Source organism: Pinus tabuliformis, chromosome J (genome assembly GCF_031772625.1).
Source record: "Pinus tabuliformis cultivar Carrire ecotype Pingquan chromosome J, CPIR1, whole genome shotgun sequence".
Classification (NCBI taxonomy): domain Eukaryota; kingdom Viridiplantae; phylum Streptophyta; class Pinopsida; order Pinales; family Pinaceae; genus Pinus; species Pinus tabuliformis.
In genome coordinates, this window is record NC_142295.1 from 674,404,943 (window position 1) to 674,431,597 (window position 26,655).

Genomic DNA, 26,655 nt, shown 5'->3' on the forward strand with positions numbered 1-26,655 from the left:
CGAGCCTAAATTTGCATGTGATTAGGAATCATTTTTTACATCCAATATGGCATCCTTGGTTTCACCTTTTTTCAGCCCCATTTTGCATCTTGTTTTATGTCTTTTCTTACATCTTTTTTTTTTCCTTTTTTGCACCCAAGTTTGCATCCCAAATTTACACCATTATTTGCATCATCATTTGGCATATTAATTTGTAACGTTTTTTGCTTCTTTTTAACGCTCAACTTTGCATCTTATTTTACATCTAGTTGTCTTTTTTTGCATCTAACTTGGTGCCCATTTATGTGTCCTTGTTTTTGCCCAATTTGATATCCTTTTGTATGCCATGTTTTGTTCCCTTCTTTGTGTCAACTATTGCACAATTTTTCACTTCTAATTTAAAACACTTTGTATGTCAATTGTTTGCATTTTGTATTAATTCCTAGTTTAACATCCAATTTTACTTTCAATTTTGCATCCATGGTTACACCCGCATTTGACTTCTTATATAGAGTATATTTTTCTTTACATATATGACCCCATTTATAGATTCATAGTGAAATATATGATAGTTTCTAAATATCATTAAAGCAGATATCACAATTCAAAATCATTTGTAAAGAAATTTAAGAGAAATTGACAACATCCATCCAAAAAAATAACAATGTGTCATTAACAATTTTCAAAACATGTATAAAATAGCAACATAATACTAATAAAATCAGTATTATTTTTAATCAAAACAAGTAAAATTCAAATATGATTAACAAATCAAAATATTTCATGAATATCGTTATTCTACGATAAATTAACAACATACATAAATCAAACTCATCGTATGATTACAAAATCAAAATGTCTCATTGATATAGGGTAAATTCACAACACCCATCTAAACATAACAATGTCATTCTACACAATAATTTCTTCATAAAAAACAATGCATGTGCATGCCTAGCTACCACCACCAAGATCATCCTCATGATCATCTTGACCATCCTCATTACTCTGATCCACATCATCACCAACACCGCAACTATCATCATCATCTCCTCCTTCACCACCATCATCCTCATCCTCATCCTCATCATCTCCTGATATATGTTGAACATAATTTGGATCATCGTCTTGGCAATCATTACCTATAGCATTCTGACAAAAAAAATCAATATTACATGTTAGTATTAATTACATAACACAACGCATGTTTTTGTTATACAATGTTAACCATAAAATGAGGTAAGATATACTAGCATTTGCACCAGATGTTGCAAAGGAAACGCCGTAAGGCATAAATTGAAAAATACAAATACAACAAAAGAATACTTTGATAAAGAATAAAAATATATTGAATGCTCAAATCAATGCCCCATTAACTGGAAGCATCTAGTAGACATATCTATCAACATTAGGATTATACACAATGATCAAGAAATTTTCCATATACAAACAACAACTTCCACAACAACCTTTTGTCACATCCACATTTTAAGAAATGCCTTGGAACGTGATCAGAATCTTCCATATTGCCTTTTTCATTATGCAGATAAATCTTCCATATTGTTATTTTCATCATGAATATTGTTAGTTCATTGTTGTAAAGTGTTAGTGTGTTAAATTCAATACTATAAGTTCGACAAGTGAAAAACATTCCTCAATTAGCATAATATACATTTTTCTCTCACCGTGTATTTTTCAGTCAAAGAGCACAAGTAACATATTAACATGTATTTTCCCTTCATTATTTTCATCATAGAGCCAAGAAATCTACGTCTTATCTATAAAGTAACAAAAACATTTTGAAATAAGTTTAATATTTCAAGCCAGTGTCTAACCTATAAAGTAACAAAAACTTTTTGAAATAAATTTAATATTTTAAGCAATTGACTAACCTACTTTAATAATTGAAAAATTCTCAAAGATGAATTATACTCCATAATAAGAGAGCCAACATTGGAGCCCATACTTTCACTAAAACCAAAAGAAACACAACCACTTGTTAAGAAGAAATTCAAGTAATAATAATAAAACAAAAATAATAAACATTAAATTATAAAACGGTATTTCCAACACACAAGTATAAATATACATGCTCTATGTCCATTGTTAGATTAAATGGGTGTGGAGAAAATTAGTAGAGAACCCAAAATTGTATTTCTAATTAGGATGGGTGGAGAAATGCTTTAAATGCAGGTTGTTGTCATTCTAATGAAACCCTTTGCAAAGGGGATGTTAAGATTCTGAGAGAAAAGCTAGGCTTGGTAGAGAACACCTTCCTTGTTAAACATTCCCCTACTGTAACCAAAAGGAAAGGGCAAGAGAAACAATAATTAGGTTTTTGTTCACAAGTTCTACAAAATATATAGGTGCTATTGATGTTTGAGTGAATAATGGGAGAGATTATTTATGAAATTGTGATAAGGCGCACCTAGTTTTGTCAGAAAGAGGCATATTAATGACAAGTACATCACATTTAGGTAGCATTTCGTCAAGATTTGTCTCCAATGTTGCTCCAGTTTCCTTTTCCAATTCGAGTCCAATAGAAAGACGGTCGTGGTAAAGAAGCTTACAATTGAAGGGCTGTACAAAGGAAAGCAATTCAATTCAACATCATGTAATGTTTATTATTATTAGATTGAAATTTTGAAACAAACAGCATGCATGCGTAAGAATTATGGAGCACTGATTTTTGAAAAGAAGTTTGCAACATCATGAAGTAGTACTAGATCCTAAGAATGAATACCTTCAAACGCTTAAGTAGTTCTTTGCCAATACGCCCTGCACCAATAGAACCAATAGTTTTCCCTTCTAGATCATATGACCTGTAAGAAATTGCTGCCACTTTCCAATCACCCTCAACAATTTGCTTATATCCAGGCACAAAGTTTCGCATCAATATGAGAATGCGCATTAGCTCATCTTCTGCCACGGACACCACATTACTTTCGCTGATCTTCAACCAATGATGATACAAACAAATCAATGGAATTAAAAAATATATCCAATATAAATAAAATGCGTTTTTTTAAAAGTAACTCGTAAAGTGAGAAAAATAAAGTTAAAAAATATAACAATGACAATTGTGTAGTTAAAGTGTAACCAAAACAAAAATATATATACAACAATAGAATAAATAAAATGCGTTGTTTTAAAAGTAACTCCTAAAGTGAGAAAAAATAAAGTTAAAAAAATATAACAATGACAATTGTGTAGTTTAAGTGTAACCAAAACAAAAATATATATATATATATATATATATAATAAACCTATCAAGTGTGGATCAAGCAGTTTGTGTCGGATTTAGCCCATAAAATGTCATTTTCAAATTTAACAATAGAATAAACCTATCTAGTGTGGATCAAGTAGTTTGTGTTGGATTTAACTCATGAAATGTCATGTTCAAATTTAATGGAGAGGGGTCGATTTAATGGAGAGGGGTTGAGAGTGGGAGCCACTTGTGAAGGGTAAAAATTATTCCGTAAGGCACTTAGTGAGACAGAGCCTTGCACAAACCTATTGACAACATCCTACAATTAGACAAATCATTCTTCCATCAACCATTGGAGCTGATCTCAACCTAAACGTAGGTCACCACGGTTAAAGAGAGGACATCATAACGAAACAACGAATTAAACATGGAACCGTCATTTCTAAAGGAAACAATGGTACCTAAAGCTATTCGAAACGTTCGAAGGAAGGAGCAAAATGTCATTTATAAGAAAATAGTAAACTTCGTCCACAACAACGCTACTTAGGGTGGAAATTGTTGGGAAAACCACCACAAGAAAGGAACAAAAAATGGGAAGGCTAGAAATGCAATTATCTTTGCCCTTGAAATGTCTGCTAAAAGGAGAGGAGAGTTCGAAGGAAATTAAAGAACTCAAAAGGCAGTCCTTGGAGTCATCATTGCCCGATTTGAGAGAGCTTCCATTTTTTGAAAGAGTTGTTTTACTTGCACCTCCCCTCTCCATTTTGTTAAAGAGTTGTTTCACTTGTTATGATATATATGAATGTTACAGTGTGCAGGGGTATGATTCAATTCCATACGAAAATACAAAACATCTTATAGGATTTCCTTATACCTCATAGGCAAACAACCATTGTCCCTTCTATAGATGAGCAGAATAAGTGCTTGGTTCTCTACACTAAATAAAGACAAAGTATAGTACTTATTGCTGACAAAATAGGATTTAAATCGCGGTTCAATTGCTTGACATTCAGCTGGTCGCAGAATTGTAGAGTGCATAATCATAAGTGATGTTGCGAACCTCATTGCTCAAAGTCTAAGGGTCTTGCGAGCCATAATCACAGCCATGTATGGCATATCTTGTGATTATTGCATTATATGAGGTCAATTCTTGTGAATACATTTCAGTTTATAATAAATTTTGAACCTCAACAGAGTTTTGGCAAGACCTGGTTGAGCTAGGACATCAACAACACAGCTGATATGAATGACATAATCTAGCCTCAAGAGGGAGCCTCTTTTGTTTCATCACTCTAACAATCTATGAAGTGGTGGAAAGCATAACAACTTCCCCTTGAATATGACACCTAAACTGAGTACAAATCCTAAATGATGCAGCCCTTGGTGCATGTCTCTCAAAGTATCGATATTTCAAATGTTGAAAGCTCTTGTGCCCATTTGATATGCATTCGATTGCAGTTCCCCTGAAGAAAGAATCTTATAAAGGTGAGGCCATGGTCAATATGTTAGCCATATCCATTAGAGTTGCCATTGCTTGACAACTTTAGTGTGATCAGTCCCACCATGATTCACATGGGCTTCTACTCAACACTGGCTGTTGCTATTGTAAGAGTCTTCAAGCTCGTTGAACCCATAGTATTGATAAGTGTATTCTTTGGGTCTCTGGTTTTCAAATTCTGCCTATGTTTTCCTCTCAGTATCATTATTTCAAATGCTGAAAGCTCTAATTCCCATTGTTGTGTATTTGATTGTGGTTTCCCTGAAGAAAGAAGCTTATAAAGGTGAGCCCGAGGCCAATATGTTGGCCATATCCATTGGAGTTACTATTTCAGCTTATGGGGAGGCCAAGATGAATGCATGGGAGGTGATTCTCCAGTTAAGTGCAGTTGCATGTGAGACTACCCAATTGGTTCTCATACAAATTCCACGAACATCAAAAGGGATTAAGTTGAATCCCATCACATCTTTGTTGCTCCTTGTTGCCTTGTTTTTCTTAGCACCCCCTGGGCCTTAGTAGAATACCCATTTCTGATAATCAGGGTCTCTTCCTTTGATTTGGATTACATGACATTTCTGCTTGTGCCTTGGCTCTTAATCTTGCAGTGTTTCTTCTGATAGGAAAGACTTCAGCCTTGACTATGAATGTTGCTGGTCTTGTCAAGGACTGGCTGCTCATAACATAATCTTTGTCTGTAATAAATGAAAAGGTTACAGTCATAAACTTGAGTGGGTGTGGACTGGCTTTTCTGGCTGTCTGTTACTATAATCATTTGAAACTTCAAGCTCTCAAGTCTAATGACAACCAACCAAAGTACCTCAGCAGTGCAGCTGATGCCAATGATGAAGGAGAAGGTTTGGTAATGATGAGTGGGAGATCCTCAATCAGAGATTCAGAACCAGTAGAGAAAAATCAAACTCAAGCTTCATGATTAGGTATTTAGATCATTAATATTGTCTTGTGCTAGAGATTATTGTTCTTGGATTGGCTCCTCTATGCCCAGATCTATTTGCAGGGAACAGGCCAGTCATTCACAGTGAAGAAGATAATGACAAGATTAGTGTATAATGATGGACAGGATGGTGCCCTGGTGCCAACCTAAATTTCAAGTAAGGAGACATCTGTTCATCAATTTGTCAAGAAGCATGGCCTACAATTCAATTGCTCTAAGCCTATCACTTCTTCCACCTGTCAAATAAATTGTTTCCTGTTTGTTTAGTTGACTATGGTTCTAATAAATATACTATTGTTTGATGTAAAAAGACAAAACAAAACAAAAAATATGGAAAGTTGTGACCCCATTTTCTAACTACAAATTGAAATCGGATTACCATAGTGACCACCTCTGCTTATTGGAATCAAAAAGGGGGTGGGTTATGCACAATCCTCCGTATCATTTGCTATTACCAGAGATAATTAAAGCCACCTTAAACTCAAGTCTTAACTATGCTGATAAGTGAATAAGTGCTTGGTTCTCTACACTAAATAAAGACAAAGTATAGTACTTATTGCTGACAAAATAGGATTTAAATCGCGGTTCAATTGCTTGACATTCAGCTGGTCACAGAATTGTAGAGTGCATAAAGTTATAATTCCAACAGATACCTACCAAATTTTAGGCAAAATTAACTGGAAAATATACCCAAAAAAAAAACTAAAATGTAAAACAATTAAACTATGCTTATGTTTGGACATGAAGCTATATAACAGCTACATGTACCCTAGTGGATATATACATGATTTGGACTTTTATTGTTTGGTCAGCAAAAAGAATTTCTTCAGGGGACGTCTTCCTGACTCTGCCATTTTGTCATATCTTCTTTTAATAATAATATTTCAACAGTTTTCTATAATAATCTTATTATCTTATTTATATTTCTACAATGTGTTTTTTTGTTATTCTTTCTTTATTTTGGAAGTTTCTCAGCACAGTCATTACTCCCATGACGCAGTAGAACACATAATTACTATCACTCAAGCAGATGAACCATAAAGCTTTCAACAATGACTGTGCAAATACCAAGAACATTTGAAAGTATTCCATTGCATACATTAATTGGATAACTTGTACATGACAAGAAAACCCATGTACATACTACAAATTAATGTATAACTTGTACATTACAAGAAAACCCATGTAGATGACTTGTCAAGCCAAAAAAGCAGCTAGGTTTAAAGCCAATAGGTTCACTAAAATGAAAATTTCCAAACTCATGGACTTTGCAGAGGTATCTTCGAGAAACATAAACACAATACCCTTCTCTGTAGCTACTACGCCAACAAGAGAAAGTTGAAACGTTTCCCAAAGGTCACAAGCAGTTATGTCAGATAAGAATAGAAAACTCACAGGTAAAGAAGAGTTTAAAGGCTATAAAAAGATGGAGACAACTCCGTACGTTATATGTCCATCGTAATGCTCTTTCAAGCTAGAATAGGCTCCAGGTCTGTTAGTAAAAGGCAAGAGACCAGCTAAAGGCAACAGGGGCTGATGGAAGCTTTCATTGGTTCTCTAGGCAAATCCATCAATGATATAAGTGTGAGGCATAGGAACCAGTAGACAATTGTAAAAATAAAAATCACAATCATAGCACTGTACCTAAGTCAAAGGTATAGTTGTAAGTTACTGTACACTGTTTTCCAAAAATAAACTAAAAATTTCAAGAAACTATTGATATCCTGATTAAAAGAAATGGCAAGCTACAATTTCTCATTTAGAAAAACATTCCAAAAATGTATCAATTAATGACTAAGGATACAAAAAAAATGTTCCAAAAGTTGTTAGGAAAGCTTTCTTGGGATTTGGCTTGTCTGGAGCAGGAAACATGGGCTGCATATATCTTTTTTTGTAACTGCCTAATGTAAGACATTTTGAAAGGGAGATTCAAGATGCTTCATCAAGGGGCTTGAAATTTTTCATGTATGGCCATTTTGAAAGGGAGATTCAAGCTCGAGGGGCTTCTAAACATCATGGTGGGCCTCTTCATATTTGCAGTCAATCTCCATTGTTCATTTCATGAAGCTTCAAGTGCCTAGAAATTCAAACCTATGTTATCACTGTAATTGGTTCTTACTGTTTTCGGATCAAAGGCACGAGTCTCTTTGTTTGTGGAATTTGATACATCTTCGGATCTTCCTCTAAATCAACGGCCTCATATAAAATATCTGGGCTTCCAATAGATTCTGATATCGGGTAGTGATCGTTAAAACTGTGGGCTGGGATTTCTCCATTAAAACACATTGAAGATGCATCAGAAATTCCAACCCGAGGTGAAGGTCTAATAGAAGACCTAGGAACTATGGAAGAAGCCAAAAAAGAAACACGGCAACTAAATTGCTATGTTACAGATTACCTCAATATAAATGAGGATCTTCTAACACTTGCCCAGCGGAAAGAGGAGGAGGTAATTTTGAAGCTTAAGAGTTTTATTTTGAAGGATTATTTTTATTAGCATCAATGGTAGAATACATCATGTATTAAGCCCTTTTATACACGTTGCAGATGAGCTCTTTAGCTGAAAGAGTGGAAGGCTTGCAGATGGTACTTTCCAAGAATACAGAGGATAATATCATTATGGGTGGAACATTGAGAGCTCTTAGAGTCGAAATGGCTGATCTCAGACAGCAACATCTGATACTTAGGCAGCATTATGATGTTACTCAAATGAAGCTTAGGAATAGTGAATAGTAAACCATGGGCTTGCTTCAAGGCAATATGAAAGTACTGGTAGGGTGAAATAGGATGAAGCTCTAGAAGCCTGGAATCTAATTCAACAAACACAGAATCTCGCAGGGCATTATTTGTTCTTGATGCACTATTTGCTAGAGAACATTTGGTGCACATGATCCACAAAATCCCACAACCCTGATGCAGAAACTCTGCAGGGATGCAGGATTGACAACCTTAATGATAATCTGTTAAACTAGAATAAAAGAAAATTTTATAAGCACAAGGCACTTGTATCGTTCTCTTGCTTAAGAGAGAATCTGGTTCAAGATCATTTTCCTCCTTTTAACAAGTGCTCAATAGATTTCCTAGAATCAGAGGTCTGAAAAGAAAAAAACCAAGAGAAGAAATAGACGAGGCCCCAAAGCTAGTAATACCACTGGGATTCTGTAGAAGTTCAAAATGCAAACATGCAAATTAAATATAGGGTCTGTCAATGGTGTGAAAAAAAAACCAAAAAGAAAAACCATCTCCACGAGGTCTTAGATTATATGAAAGTCATCAAGATATAGAACTCATTCTCAAAGCAGAATGTGATTATGAAATTCATCTCTTTTCTTCCCCTTGAGCTTGTAACCAGTCGGCACTGTCCTGGTAGTGGTTCCCCTGAAATGAACACAAGGTGGATAAAACACTGGTCTAAGAAAACATGGATATTATACTAGGAAGTAAAGAAGATGGTATAGTAGCAGTTCTTTGTCAATGGAATGTACAGTTTAGCAACAGGTTATTTGGTACATAAAAGGCCTCTGTGTACCATTATCTCCTGCAGTGTTTTTTTCCCAATTGTATCCAACTTCGGGTCATCATGGTTTACGAACAAATTATAGATAAAGGAAAAGAAAGAAGAGAATATCTAAGAACAAAGAACATGGGAATGCATGCTACAAAACACTATTTTCATGAATTATGTAATTTCCCAAAAATGCCACGAAAGATAGGCAGCTCGTTCCATCACAGAATGTCAAGTTAGATTTATTTAAACCATAATAATGTAAAGATTTGAGCGTTTAGAACTTTTAGTCAATATGATGCATCATTTACTACAATCTTCCATCGTACTGAATACTGAGATGGAGATTGCAAAACGTGAAGAGTCGATGGGAAAGTTAACCCGAAAGTTAACAGCCATTGTTGCAAACCAAGATTTGCTTTTTGCAGAAACTGAACACCTGCAAGTGCATAGACAATTGCAAAATGCCAACTACAAAAAGGTTGAAACTGAGGCTGAATTGATACATTCCAAAAATCTGATGAATGATTTGAAAGGGAAAATATGTCATATGCATGATGAAATGTGCAGACTAAGGGCCGAAAAGAGTGATATGATCAAGCAGAATATATTGCTTAAGCAAGCAGCAGAAGCTAAAGACCAGGTTATTCTAAACATCCGGAATGAGGCAACTGACTTGTGGCACAGAGTACAGGTTTTAGAAGATGAAGTCATGGAGAAAGAAGGTCAAATTTCTATATTAAAGGGATCATTCTCTGAAGAGTATTGGTATTAACAAAGCATAAGAGCATGGATTCACCATCAGATTGGCCTTTTCTGTCAGGATGTTAGTAGGAAGAGAAGGAGATACTTGTTTTTGACCGCTTGGCAATGCAAGTTTCAGGTTCAAGCACCCCTCTTGATCCATATGGAACTGAACAGAGAACTGCTCATCCTCTGCAGATTGATTTATAGTCATAGTACAGTGCTTGAGGACATTACATTACAACATCTCTACCACACTGAGCTTGCAAAAACAGTCTAACGATTACAGAGCCCTACAAGATATCCACTCGTGTCAAAAAGGATTTAAGCTTGTTTGCAGATATTTTTGAGCTTTCAACTGTTTAAGTTTTGGTGGCAATGAACTCGTTGAATTGAACTGAACCTTTCAGACTGCCCAAAAAGAAGTCACGTGAACATCAAAATTCTCAGTTAAACTGCCCTAAAAAACAACAAAAATGTCACATGGACATCAATAACATTCTCAGCGGAACAATTGTGTAGAGATCTATCTCGTATTATGATGCTGATCTGGGGAAACTCAGGTGTCAAAGGAAAGCGCTTGTAAGGGAGAAAAGAGATACCAGTCATTCAGGGAATTGACAGCATCGGAGAATATAACTCAATGCTTACAGAAAACCCATTCTCACTATGCCTTGAAAGGTTTGCAATGGCCTCTAATGCATAGTCACTGCTATAAGTTTGGCTGCCAGCACATGATGATACTCTCCTAAGTGTAACTGCTACTATTTCCCAACAAGTGTCTAAGTGCACTCTCCTAATCACTCCCTAGAATGATTGTTAGAATGATTGTTTAGCAGTTTAGTGAACAGGAAAAGGCCATTAGGGAAACTGGTGGATTGAATTTTCATTAAAGCCATCAAACAACTAAGTTACTAACAACTGGATCAATTGAGTGTAAAATATGGTTTCGTCTCAACCTCTGATATCAAAAACTTTGAGGTCTGGTCAATAAATTTGTGATTAATGTGGATATATGCAACACTAAAACGATATTCCCTCCACTCAAATACGAAACCAAGGGGAAGCGCGAAGAAACAGACCAATAATCAAAGAAGAATGCAATACCCCAATTATCGCAAAAACATTTGACTGTCACATCAATTATAGAACGCTAACAAACTTATGCAAACGAGGGAACTGGTTGCCACTAAATTATATTTGAGCTGAGGTATATATACATCAAGTACACACCAAATTGCCTTATCGGCCTCGGACAAAATAAAAGGGCAGGTTGCACACGGCTATTAGTAGCAGCAACTAAGGCTGGTTTAGTTTTCGGCTCTCAAAGAGCCCAATACTCAAGGTAATGACCTAAGTGGGCGTTGAATATTTCAATCCATCTTTTCTACTGCTTCCCCACCACCGTTCCTGACAACAGTTGCCGCGATGTTTCATAATTACTTAGTACTCAAAAGAAATATGAAAGTTTACAGGAGAGGCATATCACAGTATAAATGAAACAGTCTAGGTCGGTGGCAGTCGGAGTTGGCTTGTGAGAGTTTTGGGTAATTTTGAAAGCATAGATGCTCCTCTAATTGCTCAACTCTGCTTCTATATTAGTACAGATCCCGGATAACAGACCTTTTGCAGAGCTCGTTCAAGGAAGACCTTTAAAAACTAGCAAGTTCAAGTAAGAAATCCAAAAATTCAGTGCAGCTCATGAGGCATACGTCAATTGAGTTATCTCGGGCAGTAGAGTGGAATGGCATTTGTCAATTGAGTTATCTCGGGTAGTACTGCTTACAACAGGAGAATGACAAGACCGTATAGCAGAGAGTTCAAAATCCGCATACATGATACAAACAAGGATTAGAAGAGTCTAAGAACAGTGCTCACTGTCTACAGAGCCAAGACGAATGCAAAAGAGTTCTTCCTTCAGTTCCCCATCTGAGAAATCAGTTGCATGCCAGACCCAAGTTTTATCACTACCTGCGTGCTCCTGAAGTGACATTGGGGAATGAACTGCAAGGCAAAAAGTTGAAATATTTCCAGAAAGTTGAAATATGGCAAATTTTTCCAATCAAGAACTCTAAATAATTTCATTAGGACAAGGCGTAGAGGATTCATGACGGCGACAAGAAAATAATGGCGCTTTGCAATTTTAGCACTCTCTTGCAGAAAAATACCTTTTCTGAAATCGTTTTGACCACGAAGAAACGCAGATGAACTGTTGGAAGTCGTGCAGAGAGAGATCTGGTGGCTCGTGGATCGATTCTGGGGCAATGTTTATGCGATTGCAAACCATGATTGTTCATATGCGAGCTACTGAGCTCGTTGAGAGGGATGCGCGCAATGGCGCCAAACTACCAAGAGGATTTGAATTTAAAGGCGGGATAGAATATCTATCGTCCGATCATGTCATCGATGGCCATATATTTGTGTTTCAGTAACGGATTTTCAAAGAATTTGAAATAGTATACATTTTATAGAATGTGAAATATTATACATTCTATTATTTAACCTGAATAATAGTTTTACTTTGGAAAAATAATTGGGCACATCAAATAAAATATTGATGCGACGGACATAGAACTCCGAAACAATAATGCACCCTTCTCTTACTCCAAAACAATAATGCACCCTTCTCTCGCTGATGTGTCAATGCTTTCTTTGAAGTGGAACTTAAAGAATTAAGTAATTATTCATGATTAAATTGGGATTTTATATAAATTAATTGATTATTTATTAATGTTAATTTCATTTTATAATTTTATAGTAATTTTTAATAGATTTTTGTTAAAGATAATTATTTGAGCTATTATTGTATCAAGATTTTTGTTGTGTCTTTTATTATTATATTTTAATCCACTTTAAACATGCTCAAAATATGTTTTCATCTTCATTTGTGGAGATTATCTACTTGCATATTCAAAAAGTTTTGATGTAGTTTTTGCCTTGAAAAATGATTATTGTGATTGTAATGGTGAGAAATTATTCTATAAAGAGTGTTAAGTGTTATTTAGAATAAATGAGAAATTCTTTTTGAATATATAAGACTAATCTTTGAGAGAATAGATATATATTCCCTAATTATCACATAAACAAGGGGTTAATCTTGCATTTAGTGCTTTATCTCTATAGAGTTTCGCTAAACAAAGGGAATACCTCCTCCTGCGTGACTTCGATTGTCCCTCCCTCTTACAGGATTGCAAAGCATTAAGAATTGAATCTTCTTTATTTTAAAGATGTAGTCTTGTCGAATATACCAAAAACATAGTAGGATTCTTTCATTATTGACAACATCAAGCACATGTGCAAGGGAAGTATTCATCTATGGATGGTTAACAAGTTCATTAATAACTACAAGCAAACGCTTCAAACTATGTATTTAATGATCTCTAGTCATCATCTAAAGAGTTCAAGAATCAAATCAATTCTAACCTAAGTTCTAAGTATATGGTAAACCTCTACTCTAGAGGTTCTATTATTGTAAAATTTCACAACTATGGAAGTTGTGGCAAGGTCTTAAAGGAGGGACTTTCTTTTTGGGGAAAAACTAACCTTTTTTCAAAAGATAGTTTCTATAATTGAATCCATCTTCAATATCCATTTCTTCAACCCCACTCTGCCGGATTTGAATATTGAATCCCCCCTACTTATTTTGGGATGAGATGATCTTTCAAAAGCCAACATAAATATATTGGGGACTTACAACAATATACAAACTAAGCAAGGAAGGGTATACACACATGTGTTAGAATTTGAATTGAAGTTGACTTGAGCAAAGGTATAACAATGCATATTTAATTAAATATTGGTGATTTTAACAACCACGTCCATTAGATTAAAATAATGATATTTTATGTGTATCTATATGCAAAGACAAAATACTTGAAAGGCACCTTCCCAACAACAAAGGTCATTATAAGAAAAATGGAAAAATAACAAGTTGATGGGTGGTATGATTGAATGAAGAATCAAAGGGCAAGAAAGAAGAGACATCCAAGTTTAGTCCTAATAAAAGATTTTATGGCCCCTTCCAAGGAGTGCGTTATTAAGAGGGACACAAACATGATCATGGAGTCTGTGCTAAAGTCTTATGGGAGAAATAGGAAGCATGTGAATGAGATATTATGGATTTCAAAAGAGAAATCATGTTATTCAATCCAATAGAAGCAAGGGGATTGGTGCTACTTGAGACTCCATAAGCTCTAAATCAATTGGTGAAAGCAAGAAGTCTAAAAGATAAATGCAAAGAAAGGAATATCCATCTATGTACAAATCTACAATAAATAAATTCAAAATTATACAGTGTTTCCATATAGACAATGTTAGGTCCCTATAACACTAGTGATTCCCCCATTACTAGTGTCATTGTGGCCCTTACTGTTATTGTTGTGCCCTTATTGTCCCCATATTGTTATTATTGTGCCCCATAGAAGCCCACTATTGTTATTTTTGTGCCCTTATATTATTATTGTTATGTTGACTTTGATTATATTGTGACCCCTTAGACTCCTATATATAGAAATGAGGCTTTGTCATTTGTATCATCCAATAATTGTTCTTTTGTGTAATGTAAAGGAGGTTGCCCCCTCGAAGAGGCTGATTTCTAATTTGTTGATCTATCTTTTCTATCTTTTTGTGAGTTGGTTTCATAACAGACAACCTAGGTTCGAACCCTAAAAAGTGTAGGGTCTTTGTGAGTGTTTGTGAGGGAATGTGTTTGACATCACATAATTGGATTCCCTTCATCATCAAAGAGACATGTGTCCCAAAATTCAATTTGGTTTAAGTGGATGTTAATATGATACATTGTATATTTTCTGAGGGTAGTAGCACAATTGGAAAAAAGCATGTTGGCAAGCCCTTGTGTATCCAAGTGATCGAAAGTTCAATCCCCCAGACATATCTCACCAATTGAACTTAAAAAAAATATGATACATTGTATATTACAAATCCATTAAGTTAAGTAATGACCTTGGCTAACCCAAATATTTAATTAGAATTTAAGCTCAAACACAACATTAGAAATGAAACCTTCACTCTAGATCTAAGGATATAGGGGTCAACATTGGATATTGGATACAAGACAAGGTGATCAAATGTATCTCTTGGACTAGCATTATTTACAAAGGAATACAAATTTTAATGCTTATATTAACATGTATGTATAATATAATAATGAAATAGTCACTCTTTAGTTCATGGATAAAAGTGTTGGTGTGGAAGGAAATCTCGAGGGATGTGTCACTATAGTCATAAAAATTGCATTTATTGTGGCATATGGAGAACTTATTAATTGGGTGTAGCTTTAAAAATGGATAGGAGTGTTATCCTCCCCACCTAACTGCAATTCCTACAAATGACATATTTAGTGATTAATGAGTATATTGTTGTAATAATTTTGAACCCTGTGTTAAGAAATCCCTATGCAATCCAATTTAACTTAGGTACCATCCTCAAAATGAGGAGAAGTCATTTGTGGGTTTCCTTAGAATGTGTATTTCAAGGAAGAATGTGTACTTTGTCGATATGTTGAAAGGTTTTACGGTCTTTGTGTTTTAGTGTACCATGTCATGTTTGGCATTGAGCGTTGGGTGTGTTGGAAGCCAACTCTTGGTAAACTCAAATACACTTGTCCTAAGGAGGGAGTTGGGGTTTTAAGGTTCTCTAGTTGTAAAAGCTTTCAAAGTCAATGTTTTTCATCCTCTTCTTGCATATTGCAGCCTCAAGGCCATTCGATGAGTTGGTGGTCATGCTTAAGGTTTTCATCCTATTCTTTCATTGTGCTTAAGGTTGATTGGTACCTTGTTCCATGAATTATGATCAACTTTGGGTCCTCTTTCAGTAGACACCTCCTAGCCACAGTATTAAAGGCAACATATTGGTTTCCTTTACTAATTTTAGCTTGTAATAAATTTAGATGTAATGGTTGTCACACGCGTTCATATACAACTACCTCATAACAAAGCTAACACAAGCACTTCTACCCATGCCTACATCACATCACAGAGGAGGAATCAATCAATATTATTCAATATCCCGCATTCGAGTATCCCTCCTTTGAGGATTCAATCCAACATTTATGGAGATCAGGTCATCCATTTACAATAACTAGCTTTGCCATATAGCATGTTCATATTCCTATTGTCATGGCCGAAAGTACCACCGACATATATCTTATGCAATACGAATAAATAATTAGAACGCCTCAATGGATGCAATTCATCCTATAATGCATAATGCATATATTAGATAACCCGAACCATAGGCTCTACCGTTTCAAAACAAAATCATTTATCATACATAATCAATAATCCGTCTGCCACAGTTGCATGACACGTTAACATGTGTATCTTAGGGATTATGCACAATTAATCAGAAGCGCAGCATTGGATGCATAGCACAAATAACTTGTACCATAGTTTATACAGTCGAGCCTTAACCATAGTTAACAAATTTGCATAGCGGCTCAAGCACGACTATTCACTATCTTAACAAAAGACAGGTTAACACCAATTCTACATAAGATCCACATACTGTGACTGTAATTAGAATTTCATTTATGTGCATCCATAAAATCATCTCATTAACGCCACATGCAGTGCATTTAAAACTCAAGCAAATTCTCTCATATGCTAAGGAATTTATAACATAGAGGGTAAGAAACCAACATACAGAACAATCCACGCAAGTGAGTCAAACTAGATCAAAAGAGAGAACGACACTTGGAAAACAGAGCACCGCTACCCAACCTAGAAATGACTCTTCAGTTCACCACCGAGTCGAGGTTCTTGCCATGGATCAACCGCCTCCAATTGATCTATTCAATGGGTATTTAATACCTTCTTTCATGATATGGTTTCCATTAGCGGTGTCTCGCTTTTATGGATCTTTTTATCCATTTGCGTAGGCTTATCTCATAAAAGCTCACCTTTCTCTCCCATGAGGATTTTCCTCATAGAAGATTGCCTTTCTCTCCCGCACAACTTTTATGTTTTTCTCAATGGATATTTATCTCCAATCCATCCAACTTATCTAGAATTAAATCGAGAAGCTTTACCATGAAAGAATTATCATTTCCCATTCACCAATGTGATTTGGCAAGAATCTCATCTCTTGGTGTCTCGCTTTTCCAAGTGATTAATTTATTAATAATGTATTTACTTTTTATATTACACATCATACCTAGCTTTTCTCAGCTTAGGTTTGAAAAGTTTGACACACAAGGGAGGGGTGTTACATTTTGGATCCCTCTCTTTCCTTAAGATCCCTCCAACTGCAGCTAGAGTTCTTAGATGACTGTAAGGAGGAAGCCCCTATTGGAAAGGGACAGACAGTTTGAAGGTGTCTATCTTGTTGGTAATTCCTATATCGAAAAGTTGTATTTTCATAGTCCAGGGGTTGGGAATACACAATTCCCATCCACTTGAGCTCAATTTTATCTCGCAAAACTTCATTGGGATCTACCTAAACACATATGCAAACATAGGTGAAAATGCCTTTCAAAAGTCTTTCCCTGTCTACTTTGACGAATCTTCCAATAAAATTGCCCACTTTTTCTAAGAGATCTAGATGGGTAAAGTGAATGGGAAAACTGGGAATCTTACCCATACTAGAGTAGTCATCGGCAACATAGTGAGAGGATGGAAGTTGGGAAACCATGGCTTCACTAGAAGACCAACTCATCCCCAAAACCATGGACCTTGGTCAAGGATTTTTTTCTTATCCTCAAGACATTTGAAGATCACCACAAAAAAACATGGGTCTACATCCACCCAAACCGGCATTCATCCAATCCTATCATAATCGAACAGAAAAACGCTACTTTTTCAATAGAAAATGGGGAATAAAAGTATCACCCAAGGATAATGACCATCGCATCAAGCGCTCAATCATAAGGGAGGAGCAATAATTTGACAATCACACGTCCTTGATTTCTGTTGATTTAACTCTAAACACTCACGTAATATTCTCTTGCTTGGCGAATTAAACACCACTGCATGGAATGGACGAGGATTGAGCCGAACCCTGGATGAAGCCCACTTCATTCTCATCTAAACACAAAACTATATATACGTCAAAGCTATTACAATAGATTCTGACTATCAACACCTCGAGGTTCTGTTTATATGTGGCTACCTTTTATGGTTACTATTGAATGTGTGATTGGCAATAGTAATGGCAACTTAGGGCTGCCAAATTTCCTTCGATTCCCTCACTACATCCTAACGCAAATAGTTGTTCAATGCCTTGGTTGTCTTTCAAAACTGGTAGGCAGCGTCTTCTTTGATATTTCTCGATGGTTTTAATTCCACTACAATCACAACTTTCATTTACATAAACTTCGTGTTTTCGCACGAGCGACGATTGTTCCAAGGTGAAATGTCACTTGGATGGTTTCAATGTTGTTGACCCATCATAACTAACTAACGTATATGCCCATTACAATTTTATACCACCCCATTATCAATATCAATTATGCATGGGAACCAATTAAAGCAACTTTTCACATTAATTTTATATGAGCATGAGAACATGTGTTAACAAGCAGCCCATAAAGCCTCATTTTGAATGCCATAGTCACTTAGAAGGAATTCCTCTTGTAATAGCATCCTCCCTACTAAACTTTGCTAGTGCTAACATTAGAACCACCATTACAACAAGATATCTTTCTAGTGTTGACAACACCATTATAGTAAGATACCTCAAGAGAGACAGAAAAATTAAAAAGTATGATAGTAATACGTATCCAGAAGATGGTATTGAAACTAGTAATTGTTCACGAATCCATAAGATTGTAAGGTCATTCTCATTATCATAATCATTGTCATCATCATCACCATCATCCTTGTCATTGTTATTGCCATCATTACATTATCATCATAATCACCATTCATGCCATCATCATCATCATTATGGACATTGTTTGCAATTGTTCATAATTGTAGATGTTGTAAGAAATATCATCAACCCAAAAAATGTGATCAGTGCTAGAAAAGGGTTGTTTAGGACACATTGATATACGTAAGAGAAATAACAACTCTATTTTTGACAGATGATCGATGATCATCATCATCACCACCATTATCATTTTTATCATCCCCATCATCATCATTAATGTAATTTCTATCGACATTGTTGTAATCATGCATCATCATCATTCATGCCATTATTGTTTTTGATGATGACCTAGATGAAAATGATGATCATGACACCAAAGATAATGCTTATGATTATGACAATGACAACATCTAAAATTGGGAAGATTCGCCAACGTCATTAGCATCATCATCATCATAATCATTGCCATCATCATCATTGTCATTGTAACCACTATCGTCTTTATCATCATAATCACAATTCATGTCATCGCCATCATCTTCATTTTCATCATTGCCAATATTATTGACATTGTCATCAATTGTTCATAATTGTCAATGCCATAAGGAATATCATCAATTCAGAAAATATGATGAGTGTTGGAAAAGGGATGCAAAAGCGAACATAGAAATGGGGGCAACAATAGAAGTAAAATTGGATGAAAAGTGGATACAACATAAGTAGATGCACAACAACATGAAAAACCTGACACAAAAGTGGATGCAAAAGTAGATGCAGTTGTCAATGCAAACTTGGATGCAAACATGAAGGCAAAAGTGGAAGCAAACATGGGTCCAATGGTAGGTGTAAAACTTGGCACAAATTGTGGTGAAACAAATGTGGATGCAACAACGGAAACAAAAGTATATGAAAAAATGGATGAAACAAAAGTGGATGCAATAGGAGATGCAAACGTGGAAGCAAATGTGGTTGCAATGGTAGGCGCAAGATATGGTGCAACAAAAGCGGATGTAACAATAGACAAAAAATATGCAAAATAAGATGCAAAAATGGATGTAAAAGTGGAAGCAAACATTGATGCAACAGGCAAAACAAAATTGGATGCAAAAAATGGATATAATGTAAGTAGATGCAAAAGTAGATACAAAACGAGATGCAAAACCCAATGCATAAACCTGACATAAAAGTGGATGCAAAAATAGATGCAATATTTGATGCAAAAGAGGATGTGAACATGGATGCAAAATTGGAAGCAAATGTGGATACAACAGTGAGTGCAAAACATGGTGCAAATTGTGGCATAACAAAAGTGGATGTAATGATAGATGCAAAAAAAGAATCAAAGTATGATGCAAATGAAGATGTAAAAAGGGATGCAAAAAGTGAAATTTAAAATGGGTGCAACAGTGGATGCAAAATTGTGTGCAAAAGTGGATGCAATAGAAGTCGATGCAAAAGTAGATGCAAAACGAGACACAAAACCCGATGCAAATCCCGGTCCAAAATTGGATACAAAAAGGGATGCAAAAATAGATGTAGTAGTTGATGAAAACCTAGACGCAAATGAGGATGCAAACGTGGATGCAAAATTATAATCAAAAGTGGGTGCAAAAGGAGGTGCCAAACTAGGTGCTAATTGTGGCACAAAAATATTAGATGCAATAGTGGGTACAATAATAGATGCAAAAGAGGATGTAAATATGGATGCCAAACAAGAGGGCAAAGTGGATGCAACAAAAGTAGATGCAAAATTTTATGCAAAACTAGACACAAAACACGATGTAAAACTTGGCGCAAAAGGGATGCACAAATGGATGAAAAAATGGATGCAAAAAATGATTTAAAAAATGATGCAAAAAAGGATGCGAAAGTCGATGCAAAAGTTGATGCAAGTGTAGGTGCAAAAAGTGGATGCAAATGAGGATGCAAAAGTATGTCAAACAAAATTAGGTGCCAAACTTGATGCAAAACCTGGAACAAAACCTGGTGTAAAGGATGACACAAAACTTGGCATAAAATTTGGTGCAAAACGTGGTGCAAAACCTATTGCAATACCTGGTGCTAAACTTGGTGTAAGATTTGGTGCAAAACTTGATGCAAATTTTGTGTCAAGTTTTGCACCATATTTGATAAATGGATGCAAATAGCACCAAAAATGGGTTCTAGATGCAAAAAAAGAAGTAAAAAGGGACGCTAATCGCTGGTTTTGTTGTAGTGATTGTCCCTATTGGCCTTTTTTATCAGTGCCTCAAGATGCATGTTGACCCTCTCAAGCCAAGTTTCCCGGTCATGTTCAATCTCTTACTCAATGGAAGTCAAAGTGACAAGGTCCTCTTTGTCATTTTGCCTCTTCAGCTTCAACATTTCAAGTTCCATTAGGCTTTGCTTATCCTCCAACTTTTTGTTCTCTTTCTTGTTCATCATCTATATCATCCTTGTGCATCTTCTCTTTGCCTTTGCTTTCCTTCTTATGCCTCTCCATGGAACTATCATTGAGTGTCTCTTCCTCATAGTTGTATTCACTATCTCTTTCCATTGTTTTCCCTTGGTTTTGAAAAATGTGATTATAAATGAATGGTTTGTGGATAATAGTATGAAATAGGATGAAGGAATGGAATGGGAAAAGTGTATGGGGAGGAAGTGTGGAAATGTATGTATGAACAGGTTTTAGGGATGTGAATATGGTTTAGGGAGTGAGTAGGATAAATTGTGTAGGGTTTGGGAAATTTCTATATGGGAATGGGATTTGGGGAAAATATATGAGAGAATGGGGTTTAGGAAATTTATATGAGGGAATGGGGTTTAGGGAACAGCAAATGGATGAGATAGGAAAGCAATAAATGAGTGAGATTTTAAATTTATGAGGCAATTTAGTGAAAACTAGGGTTTTAACTTCATGAGTGACAGAGTCACCAAATATTGATGCAAAAACCCTTTTCAACAAGAAAGATCAATGTACTTACTTGCAAAGAGGTAACATGGAAAATTTGAGGCAAATTGGAGTGATTTGAATCGATTTGGGGCTTGGTTACTAGGTGTGTAGCTCCACTTAGGTGTGTAGTGCCAGTTAGGTGCGTAGAGATAGTGCAAATTAACAAAGGAAAATCTTGCCAAGTGCATAGCGCCTCCCAGGTGCGTAGCGCCTCCCAGGTGCGTAGTGCCTCCCATGTGCGTAGTGTTAGTGTCAGTCTTTCCAGCCTTCCTCCAGTGATCAAATATGCTCTTACAAAGTGGTCTCAGAGTGTCAAGGTCAAATTTTGTCATTTCAAAGAGTTTTCAAGCAAAATTTGGTTACTAGGCATTAGGTCTAGGGTTTGCCCAAATGTCAGTCCATGTCACCATTCAGCTGAGTTTATCATCATTCATAGGGTTTTTATTATCATGTCAGTGTCGAATGAGTCATTTTACACCTTATTCATGCTTCAGTTGTGCCTTGGCAAGGTCATTTCCCTCTCCTAGGGTTTTGAAGCCCATTTCTCTTGGACGGTCAAATCATCGGAAAAACTTGTTTCCTGATGTTCATACACCTTCCCCTATCCTTAAAGTACCTTATCAAACACTTCCCATCCCTTAGATCCGCCAAATTCCTCATTTTTGCACAAACCTTAGTTTCTAGCTACAACCTGGCAATTTTCTAGGTTTGGCCTGTGTTTTCCCCTTTTCGACCCCTTCCCCTCACTCAATCTCTGAGATTCCACTTTCCCCTGCTTCCTAACATCCTTCTCCACTACCAAAAATTTCCCCAAGAATTTAGAAGCCCCCTATCCCCTTCATTTCGCTTCATTTCGACAAAATTCCTTGTTTCACACATCGGGACAAGTTTCACTCAAATGATGTTTCAGAGCAATGAAAGATGAATTTTTGGAAAATGAGAGAGGTTTTTTTCCAAAACATCCCAAAGAAGAAAAACCTCCTTCATTTTTTTCATAGGTGTCATTTTTTGAGAGAAATGTTAAGAATACCGTTGCCTCAGGAGAATCAAAGACACCTTTGAAGTGACCTTGGGAAAATCAAGTTTTCTCCTAGATTGGTGGGCTAAAGGATTTTATTGATGGGTAAAATGGTAACTAGACACAAAGATCTTTCCAATGAGCTATCATGAGCTCAATTTGGGGTTGAGGAAGGCATTCAAAAGTTGACTGCAACAGCACTCTTCCTTGAGGCAGCCTCATTTGGCACTTTTTGACCAGTCTTGGGAGATTTGATTTTTGACAGGTCAAATCAACTCCAAATTGAAAAATTCTAGTTGGGTTGGAAAGTAGACTCAAATACCTTTCCAACGAGCTATCATGCGCCTGATTCCGACACCGGGAAGGCCTTCAAAAGTCTCCTGCAAACGCGCGACCTGTTGGGTGGTGCGCGACCCGTTGAGAGCTCTTCTGTAGTTCAAAAAATCAACGTGCGCGACCCGTTGGGAGGGGCGCGACCTGTTGGGGATTTCTCTACAGAAATTTGCCAGTAAGCTGCCAAATGACCCCAAATCTCTTCAAGGTTGCAGGTAGGCCTCTGATCATTAAAGTATTTTGCTTGATAGAGAAAAATGAGCATGGGAAATGTGTTTTAATGCCATCAAATTGAAATGAGAAGTTCATGTATATTTGCTTTAAAAATGTCAAAATGCAAGTAGAGATAGGGTTTTGTTTTGCTGCTCTCAAGGTTATCCCTTTCACCCCCTGAGGTTGTTCATGAGGAGGGAAGGCCATCACAGTAGCATGATATTCTTGAGACCAGACATGTCAGCTCTCCTCCATTGGTCACTTATCAGAGAGGCCCAAGGGCCTTATTTGCAGTAGCTAGGTGAGTACTATCTCCACAGCAGGTGGAAGGGGTCTCGCCTTCATCTTTAGCTCAGCGAGTGTTATCTCTACATCAGGTGGAAGGGGCCTCGCTTTCTTCACCAGCACAGGTACTACAGAGGGTCAAAGAGCCCATGATTCATGAGGATCCGGTGATTGATCTTGAGGTCAGTTCTCCTAGCCAAGAGGCGAAGGAGATCATTCAGCATCTTAGGGCTGAAAATGATGTTTTACAGAGGAGACTTGAGGGTGCCCAATGGACCATCACCTACCTAGAGCAGCGGAACACACAGCTAGAGGAGGAGAAGGCACTTGATGAGCTATGGAGGATTCGTAGCGACCGAGTCTTGAACCGTAGGAGGCCCGGTGATCCATTGCCTGCTGACCGAGAGTCACTGCTCATTCAGGAGAATTCCCACTTGGAGAGGTTGTTGGCTAAGGCCAACCAAGAGAAAAAGCTGCTGAGAAACATGAAGAATCACTATTGGGCAAGAATGCATGTATGCAAAGCCAAGATGAAAATGTTCCAAAGGAGGTTGTCCGAGGCTCTTAGGCGGAGGAAGAAGACCAATCCACTCCGTATCTTGGCTGAGGCATCCCTCAAAGATCATGGCACTCACTAGCATCAGCTACAGCACAAATCCCAAAAATTTTTGAGAATTTTGGATATTTTTGGTATTTTTGGGAAATTTACAGGTTTTGGCTTCTCAACGGGTCTCACCCCCGGTGAGACCCTTTGTCATCGTAGCTTCGTTTTGCAAAAACTCAACATTTCTAGATTTTTCATGCAAAGTTACACATGCCTATGGATGGACTTGAGTTTTTATGGAGTTTTGGGCCTCCAAAAGGTCAAAATACAGGCAAAATTTGACTTTCTGCCCCTTTTTTGAGTTGCAGAAGCAGTCTTGGGAGAATTGACTTTTGACTAGGAAAATGACCTCCAAATCCAAAAATTCTAGTTGGGTTGGAAAGTAGACTCAGTGACCTTTCCAACGAGCTATCCTGTACCTAATTCTGACACCGGGAAGGCCTCCAAACAGAGCTCCAAAGTGAGAGACCCGTTGAGGAAATGTGCGCGACCCGTTGAGGAAACTTTGCCAGATTTGACCAGTTCAGCCCAGAAAACGCAGTTTGGCTCCAGTTTGACTTTTTGAGGTGGATGGTGGTCCTCTTGGATGTAATTGTGACACTTTTTGGATATTCTTACTCTTGTTTAACTCTTCTATAAGATTCTTGCATGTAAAGGGTAAATATTTAATGAATGGATTGGTTTCCTAGCTTATAGAGGCAAGTTGTTTTGACTGCCTAGATTTTAGTGCTCAGTTTAGAATTAGTTGAAACAGCTCCTAGAAGGATGAGCTCGACCCCTAGAGGCAAGGGAAGAGGTTGGCTTGCCTATATTATGTATTTTCTTAATCATTTTTAGGGGTTGGAAGGTTGGACTCTTGAGGGAGAAGCTATCATTGTATATTTTCACTGTATCTCTGCAATTTTTGGCTAAGGAAGACCAGGGTTTTGCAGTCATCTTTGGGATTCTTGTGGACTCATGTGTTGATGGTGTGTTTCTCCATGTTATTGTAAGCTTTGTTATGTGATTCATTTCCTTTCTATACTTCTGCATATTAAACAAATGAAGTGTTAAAGTAAGAATTCATGCTTGCCATGCTCTGCTTTTAAATTTGTTTAATTTCGATGTTTTCTACTGTCTAAAGAGAATTCAAATTCATTGTTTGCTCTCTTTAGCCTTCTTATCTTTCATTCCTAACCATCCACTTCAGTCAAAGACATCAACATAGTCTCCTACCTCGCCCCAAAGAACCCCCTGCAGAAACTGTGTCCAATCTCCGCACCCAAAATTGTAGCTCCTCAATTTGCCACCAAAAACCCCCAAAAACCCCCAAAATCAACCTTTATAACCAGTTTACTAGCCTAATATCAGTGTTACATTGTTGGTCATCTCATCCTATTGAAAATATACCGAGATTGACCGGAGAGAGCCTTCTCCTGCCCCGTAGGGCTAGCTACGAGGCTGAATGGTTTGATGTAGCTTTGAGGTTTGCCTTTTCAGCCTGAGGTGAAATTTCAAGCGCTAACACGTAGCACCTTTTTTTAGGACACTTTTGAAGGCATTCCCGGTGTCCAAATTGGGCATGTGATAGCTCATTGGAAATCTTGTTGAGTCTAATTTCCAGAACATCTTGAATTTTTCAATTTGGAGTTCATTTGCCCTATCAAAAGTCAAATATCCCAATACTAGTCAGAATGTACAGAATGAGGCTGCCTAAATGCAGAGTGTTGTTGCAGTCAACTTTAAAGGTCTCCTCAACTCCAAATTGAGCTCATGATAGCTCATGGGAAATATCTTTGTGTCTACTTATCATTTGAATCATCAATAAAGTCATTTGGTGATTCCATCTAGGAGAAAAATTGTTTTTACCAAGGTCACTCCAGAGGTGCATTAACCCTCCTAAGGCAAATGATGTTTTCGACATTTCTCCCAAACCATGAAACCTGTTCAAAAAATGAAAGAGGATTTTCTTCTTGGGTCAATGATGGACAAAAATGTCTCTCAGTTTTGTAAAATTCATAATTTCTTGCTCAGAAACATAGTTTGAATAAAAATTGTCCCTTATGTGTGATGAATGGCTTGTTCCTTGGAATGACTTCACGACAAATGATGGAGACTTGATGTTTGATGATATGAAATGGCCTCATACCTTCTGATATCCCTTATTCCTCCTCTGCCCAAATATCTCTGATCCCATAGCCAACCCTAGCTCAATGGGAGAGGAATTTAGGGTTTTAGTGCTTGTTTCTCCTTTGCTTTTGTAGGTGAACTGGTGTTCATGACGACTTGATTTTTTGCAGTGGAAAGTGTTTGGAAACATCATTAGATGCTTAGGAGCAGAAGTCATTATTGTCCACCTCATGTCCTTATTGATCATTATTGGCATGTCATCATCAAATTTTGACCATGGTGAGACCCTAAAACCTAATGAGACCAAACCTTATGTAATTTATGGAATGAACTGCAAAATGAACATGAATCATGACTGAAAAGCATAGAAGTAGATTAGAAAATACATACCATGAGGGAAAAACTAAGGCAAACCCTACCATCAGTGGATCCATGACCTAATGGAA

The 26,655-nt window shown here is 36.8% G+C and overlaps 1 protein-coding gene across 3 annotated transcripts; it reads right to left on the reverse strand.

Moving 5' to 3' along the window:
• Positions 1 to 673: 673 nt before the first annotated feature.
• On the reverse strand, positions 674 to 12,249 carry LOC149228663 (formate dehydrogenase, chloroplastic/mitochondrial-like). 3 transcript variants are annotated; one of them, XM_089375718.1, is made up of 4 exons: positions 12,055 to 12,249; positions 2,723 to 2,932; positions 2,408 to 2,559; positions 990 to 1,131 (listed from the first exon to the last, which is right to left on the reverse strand). In XM_089375718.1, exons 1-4 carry the CDS (start codon positions 12,181 to 12,183, stop codon positions 1,122 to 1,124), a joined length of 501 nt encoding a protein of 166 aa, XP_089231844.1. In that variant the 5' UTR covers positions 12,184 to 12,249; the 3' UTR covers positions 990 to 1,121. The 3 variants fall into 3 exon arrangements, with proteins under 3 accessions (XP_089231843.1, XP_089231842.1, XP_089231844.1); XM_089375717.1 differs by lacking the exon at positions 2,408 to 2,559 and having other exon boundaries at positions 674 to 1,131; positions 2,723 to 2,927; XM_089375716.1 differs by lacking the exon at positions 2,408 to 2,559 and having other exon boundaries at positions 674 to 1,131.
• Between the last annotated feature and the right edge of the window lie 14,406 nt (positions 12,250 to 26,655).